The 7395-nt window shown below is 38.7% G+C and overlaps 1 protein-coding gene across 1 annotated transcript; it reads left to right on the forward strand.

Annotated features, from left to right (window-relative positions):
- The first annotated feature begins 217 nt into the window (after window positions 1–217).
- LOC103038526 (bucky ball) lies at window positions 218–6744 on the forward strand. Its single transcript, XM_007260019.4, has 7 exons — window positions 218–440; window positions 2219–2377; window positions 3125–3696; window positions 3802–4708; window positions 5266–5376; window positions 6038–6157; window positions 6450–6744. The coding sequence occupies exons 1-7, from the start codon at window positions 422–424 to the stop codon at window positions 6479–6481; spliced, it is 1920 nt and encodes a 639-aa protein (XP_007260081.3). The 5' UTR covers window positions 218–421; the 3' UTR covers window positions 6482–6744.
- The last annotated feature ends 651 nt before the right edge of the window (window positions 6745–7395 follow it).

The following is a 7395-nucleotide window of genomic DNA, read 5'->3' on the forward strand; positions in this document are numbered from 1 at the left end:
ATACAGATTTAAATTGCGAGTTTAACTCCTTACTGAAAAGCTCATTTACTTTATTTGTGTTAAACTTTACTGTATATTGTGTCTGTTTAACGTTGCGTACAACAGGTAAAGACTGTTAACTTAACAAATAAAAAAAAACGTTTTCTTTCACTGACGCCTCAATATCTCAATATCAGGAAAGCCCTCAGCAGTAGAGTTGGGCAGGTTAATTGCCTGGTCACAGGTGAAGCTGATAAAGTCCCCGGGAGAAAACGCTCGAGCGAGTCTCCTACTCTTCACGCGCGACTGTTGTTTTTCTACACGATGTAAAACAGTAACTAGTTTTGGTAGCTTCTGAGCGAAATTCTGGGATTCTGCGAATCTAGCCGGATGTTTATGTTTGTTTGAGGTGGCTGATGTTATCTTCAGAGTTGGAGAAAATATGGAAGACCGAATGGACGGTAAATTAGTGGACTGCTTATTTTTACTGATGTTAGAAAACTGGGCTTTGGCTGGGAGAACCGTATAAGTTTAATGTTAACTGTTTTAAGCCTGGGCTACAGTATTTTAGGAATTACAAATGTTTGTCTATAAATCCCTCATTTCAGAGGCTCATTAATTGCATAAATGTACTTTACCATAAATAAAATGTTAATTTTAATATGTGGTTGAGAAGCCTTTGCAGGCAAGAACATCTCCAAACTCTAGGTTCCCTTCTTTATGATGTTTGGCCAGGCCTTTACTGCAGCTGTCTTCAGGTGTTGCTGGTTTGTGGGTCTTTCTACCCTTAGGTTCGTGCTTAATCAGGTTGAGATCTGGTGATTGACTCGACCACTGCAAAATATTCCATTTCTTTGCCTTACAAAACTTTCGCCACTTCAGAATTCATCCTTTTGCTTCTGTCGTTTGTCACATCTCTAAATAACACTAGTGACCCAGTGCTATTGGAATCCATGCACATGTATACCACCACCATGTTTTACAGAGGATGTGGTGATTGTTGGGCAAGCCGTTTCAAGCCTTCTCCATACTATCTGTTTCCCATCATTTTAGAGAAGGTTGAAACCTTAGTTTCATCTGTCCAAAGAATTCTGTTCAAGAACTGAGCTGGTTTCTTTAGATATTCTGATCATTTGTCAATCCCAACATCTCTAATATCTGAAAAAGTTATTTTTTTGTCCGCCTAATGATTAGCTGTTTCTCTTCCATTTGGATCTCCTTTAACTGCATGTTGTGGGTTTACAGTAACCGCTTTCAAATGCAATTATATTTTACCTGCTTAACTGATGATGGATTAATGAGTAAATTGCCCATGAAGCCCAAAAATAGCTTTTTAGATATTTTGTCCAATTACTTTTGAGCCCACGAAACAAGGCTTTGTAGATAAATGGTTGTAGTTCCTAAACACTTCATAGAATATTTAATTGAACCCCTTGAAATAAACCTGAAAGTCTGGACTTTGGTGCCACTGTTCAAATATTTATGGACCTAAATGTACATGGCTGTGGTAGACAGAGATTCCTCTAGTAATGAATTATTTATTTTAAAATAACACCGGGCCATATTGACCTTTTGTTGTATTAAATGTACACTGTAATATTGTTAGAACCAAACCAGGTATGGACTGCATAAAATGTGTAATGATTGAATATAATGTTGTTTTTTAACTAATAAGAGCCCAGACCCTCTTATGAATATTGATAACAAATTCCAATATATATCTGATAAAACAAACATGAATAAACTGCTCACTAAACGTGTTACTTTGGGCACATGACTGTAAATATGAGGCTAGGTTTTAAAGCCTATATTTGAACATTTTGTTCTAAAAATCAGAATTATGTTATGTGGAAAGTAAAACCTTTTAATTAAATGGTTGAAACAGAGCTGTAAAAGCAAACATTCAGTTTAAAATATTTTAGTTTTATCTCTAGCACTAACCCAGCACTCATATACATTCTATAAATAAGGTCAGATGAACAAGCACAGAATTACTGTAGTCAAGTCCTGTCCTGTAGTCAAGATGTTCAGTATATGTTACTTTGGGACTTCGTGAGTTAAAATGACTGACAGAATACTGTAGGGAACTTTCTACATCTTTTCAAGGATCTATGACACATGCGTCACCATGGGTTTTATTGGGTTAAAAAAAAAACTTTTAAACATTTCAGTTATATCTTGTTTTATTTGTGTCCTAATTATGTTAAGAATTTCCATGTGTTGTCTTGTATGTGCACAGAGCCAACCAAAGCTTCACAGCCAGCAGGAGGTGGACAATCTCATCAGCGACCAAATACCCATTCCAGGCCATTTTTCTACGTTCAACCACCTATGCAGCCTTTTTATACATACCAGTGGCACATGAACAACCCATACAGTCACAACATTCATGGATCAGGTAAAACTGAATCTAAAACTGTTTTAAAGCAGCAATACTTAACCCTCTGTGGCATGGCGTTTCCCTCAGGCAACAAACCATCTTTTTGTTTATTAAACTGTTTCATACCATGCAATACTCTAATGTTCTATTTATTTCTTTAAAAAAAACATTTTATATATATATATATATATATATATATATATATATATATATATATATATATATATATATATATATATATATATATATATATATATATAAAAGCATCTACCATACACACACACACACACACACACACACGTATACATGTAAACCTCTTGTTGGGTCAATCATAATGAAACAGTGGACCTTACCTGTACTCCAGGAAATAAAGGGAGGGGGGGGGGGTGGCATTCTAAAAACAAGGCATGGAGGTATTAGAACAACAAACTTTGGTCTTCAACTGTTCATTTACTCATTGTTAAACAAAGGAAAAACAGAATTATGCTTAGACATTTTTTTATTTCATTATTATCTGCACATACTGATTATAATGTGGTACTGATATAATCGCTCATCCCTATAATAATAACAATAATAATAATAATAATAAATATTATAGTAAAATAATAATTATAGTAGAATATTAATAATAGTAAAATAGTTTTGCAGCTGCCAAAGAAATCAACATAGATAATGGTAGATGCTTTTATAGTGTGGTGAGAAAGTGAAAAGACTCTCAAATTGTATTTTTTTTTTTTTTTTTTTTTGCTATTTCTATTGCAGGCTTTCATTTTGGTCGCCCCTGCATGATGCCTTATTCCTACCTGCAGTATCCTGGTTATGTTATGCCTCACGCTGCCGTGCACCCTGTAGATTATAGAAGAATTTATGAGCGCAGCTTTCCACCTGGCACATCAGCCGCTACTTACGACTTCAGCTTCCGCCAGCACCAGTCCAGTGGTGCCCAGAGAGAGACGACGTGTGCAGGGGCGCAGACCGACCCCTGTGAAGCACTGAATAAACTAATCGAGTGTCTGGATCAGCTCCGTGTCGGAGAGGCCGTGCACTCTGGAAAGAATTCCCAAACTTCTGGGACTGGGACCTTCTTGCCACAAGCTGATGAGGAAAAGAGTGGAGAAGAGAGTGGTGCAAGGAAATCTGTTAGTGGGTCCAAAACAGCAGAGCCAGAGTATAGTGGGGAAAGGTGTTGTACCCAGCTGGAGAACTGGTCGGTGAGTTCAGGAAAGGAACCGTCGCTAGATAGCTCCTCTGTGCAAGAGGAAGTCTGTGAGATACAAGAGGAAGATGACCACCTGCATCAAGATTTGTGTGTCCAGTCTCAAAAACATCCCAAGGTACCATGTTTGTTTTTGTTTTTTTTTCTTTCTTGTAGTATTTTATTCCACTGATTTGCCTTATTTATTAAAAAAACACATTATCTTTGCAATTTCATCTTTTAGTGCACTGAAGAACCAAATAGTGGTCCAGAGAAAAGCCAAGATAGGAAAGTTTCAGACGTCAAAGCATGTGAACCCAGGGCACAACCAGAGTGGAAAGATCCTAATGCCAACTGGCCTTCATCACAATCCTCTCCAGTTCATCCTCCTTCTACCAGAACAGCCGAATCTCAGGGTACCGAGAGTGCCCCAGCCGATATTTCAGGCAATTACTCCTGCTGTATCCTCCACCTGCCGTTTGAAAAAGTCCTGAATGCTAATGTTTATAGACCTGGCTCTACCACTCGATCACTTGGTTCCCCTTTTAGTTACAGCTACTACCCACCGCAGCTGTCCCACGAGCGTGTAAGTGTATTAAGCCCATCTCTGGATGAACTTTCTTCCCATGATGAGCTTCTGTCCACAGACCTGGAGGACATGGGCCTGTTTCCAACACAAATTTACACCAGAGGAAGACTGGCTGAGGTTGCATCAAGGAAAAGCACTCCGTGTGTTGGTGAGCTCCATACAGATATGTGTGTATTCTATCCAAAGAGGCTTACCTGTTCCGTTTGCGGCTCAAGTGCCCTCAAGGAGCACAGCAGGCCAAAAGCGTTCCGCTGTGAGACACACCATTATGGAGATGTCGATGACTCTGATGAGGAAGATCTAGAAGCTAACGTTGGAGACTGGGAAGCAATAAAAACTTGCAAGCATTGTCTTGGAGGCAACATGACAAAAATACACACCTCTAAGAAAAGTTACCCACTCTCCAAACACAGATTTAGGCACAGAGAGGAGCTCAAGGGGAAACCAGGCCAGACAGACACAACTTGTACTGAACATATGCACTGTTGTGAAAAATGGATTAGTCCTCCAGAGATGAGTACTGGTCATTCCACCAGAGGAATCAACACTCGACTTTGTAAAGGTTACTGATCAATTTTGTATTCACTCAGTGATATCTGCTCGGATCTCTTTTCATTATTTCCTTTCAACCCATCTTCACTTTCTTTCGGGGTCCTTTTTTGACATTAACAGCATTTAGCTGACACTCATACCCAGTGTGACTTAACAAGGTTATTCCTATTACAGAGTTTGGCCAATGTAGTGTTAGGAGTCTTGCCCAAAGACTCTTTTTTGGTGTAGTGTAAACCACTGTAATTATCAAACTACTTTCCAGTCATATCTTTTTCTTTACACTGCCACCTAATCCCAATAATACTCACTGGTGCACTATCATTCCAGAAAAAAAATGCTCTGTGCATCTCTTGCCCATCTACTGTCCTACCTTACTTACTACCTGTCTCAACTAACTTTTATCCCACATAAATTTACATTTTCCTTCTTCCTTTTTACCAAACATCTTACATGCCTACCAATAGTGCATGCCCATTGGAAGCTGTAGCTCTGTTCAGTGGTAGAAGAACAGGCACATCACACAGCTTGCAGCTTGATCTATGAAGGTGTCTGTCTGGTAATTTACAGAAAGACGATGCAGAACGATGGGAGTAATGCCTGATCAGGTTGTGTGGGAAAGTGCTGGAGGTAACGCCAGAACAAAGCCCTGCAGAGCTCAACCACTACCACAAAGGCAAGGTAAAATCAGGCTTTATAACTGCTGTAAATTATGGTTTCTATGGTTTAATATCCCAACTAGTGTCAAATAAAAATATATCGAGACATTCTGCTATAAGTACTGTTATGTATGCTTATTGTGTTTGCATTTATTTAGATTTTTGCTAGTTTACTGTTTACTAGCTCACATTCCTCACACAGCAATACTCAGAGAGCACTATCAGGAATGCTCAGACTTCTAGCAACTTGCACATCCATTTCAGAAAATTTAAATATCATTGAAAATGTATTTTATTTCAGTAATTCAGTTCAAAATGTGAAACAAATATATTATATACATGTATTACACACAGTGATATTTCGCCATTTATTTTATTGTTGGTGATTATGGCTTACAGCTAATGAAGAAAATTTAAATATTATATAAGACCAATTGGTACTTTTGAGAGTGTGGGCAGTGTGCCAAGTCCTGCTGGGAAATGAATTGCGTATCTCCACAGTGGACCAACACCAGCAGATAACTTGTCTCTTTGCATGCAGGGCCCAAATCATGAGTATTATATAACTGTACAAATATTTCTGGGCCCAACTCTATTTGTCCCAGCACAATGTCTAATTTTCTAAACCTAATTTCCTTAATTTGTGGGGAAAACTGATTTTCTTTATTGCTGTCTTTCTGCAGAAAGAATGAGCCAGAGGAAGTCTCGCCTTAAGCATCAGGAGTCCAGAAACGACAGTACTGCTGCAGATGATGGTGATGATGATGACGACGATGATGAAGAGGAGGAGGATAAAGGTGAAGGTAAGGAGATACTTTTGCTTCATAGGGGGAAAAGTTCAAAGAGGTTAAAGTAAACTGAACCTTATATTAATCCAACTTTCAGTTAATAACAAGTCAAAGTGCCAGCTTTACAGGTAAAGAGAAATCCTTCATGTTCACTGGAAGGCAATGTAAAGAATGTATTCCTAGTCATTTTGTTATATAAGGAATATGCCCCTGCATAAAAGGACAGTTATGATACTAATTCACTTCATGTTTTTTTTTTTTTTTTTTTGCTTTGCTCTAATTTGTTGCATTTAATCCTGATTTATAGGGACTACGAAAAGAGGGGGTGTGAGATGCTAAAGTCCACAACGCACAGTGTCTGCAGTCAAAATCGTCCACCACACACAAAAAAAACATAAGCACTTGTTTTGTATTGATCATTGAAAATAATTAAAAACAAAATCTTTTGAGTTTTTGAGTGACACAAACCTCAGTACACACCACTGCTTAATGTTTATAGCACAGGGTAAGTCACGGGCATGTTCTATCATTAGAAAAATTTAAAACGGTTCCCAACACTGGATGATTTTGAAGTTGTTCATTATTAAAAATGTTGCAATCCCGTTTTCTGAATTGTTTTATTCTGATACCAGATCATGATGTAAAGCAGGGGTCAGCAATTAAGTTTGGCCATGGGCCAGATATTTTCCAACCCATTACATGGCAGGCCACAAAAAAAATGTTTTGGAACTGTTTTGGAAATGAAGTATAATCGCATGGAGTGCTATAGACTAGTAGCTCTGCAGCCCAGAGGCTTGTTGAACCCAATTGCAGAACACTTGATCTCAAAGCAGGTAAACCCAAGAAAAAAGGGGAAAAATAATATATATTCTTCATAAAAAATGTCAGCTCTAAGATGATTCTTAGATGGTTGAGCGAGTTTCAGGTGTTATCAATGCTAGTATGTCCTAGCTAGCCAGAGCCCTGAGAGAGCATAACTGGCCTATCTCTCTCTGGGGGTGGGTAGATGGCACTCTTTCCCCTCATCACTCCAAAGGGTGATGTCAATCAGCACAAGGCGTCTGTTAGCTGATGTATCGGAATCGAGTAGCTGCGTTTTCCTCCGACTGCGCTGTGATGGCAGTTGGCAATGCGGCATCAGCAGCAGTCCGAAAAGAGGCATTGGCTGACCATACATGTGTCGGAGGAGGCTAGTTCTTTCCCTCCTTATGTTGTGGCATCACCAGTGACGTGGAATGTACATCTTGACTCGC

This window comes from Astyanax mexicanus, chromosome 15, assembly GCF_023375975.1.
Source record: "Astyanax mexicanus isolate ESR-SI-001 chromosome 15, AstMex3_surface, whole genome shotgun sequence".
Taxonomy (NCBI): Eukaryota; Metazoa; Chordata; class Actinopteri; order Characiformes; family Acestrorhamphidae; genus Astyanax; species Astyanax mexicanus.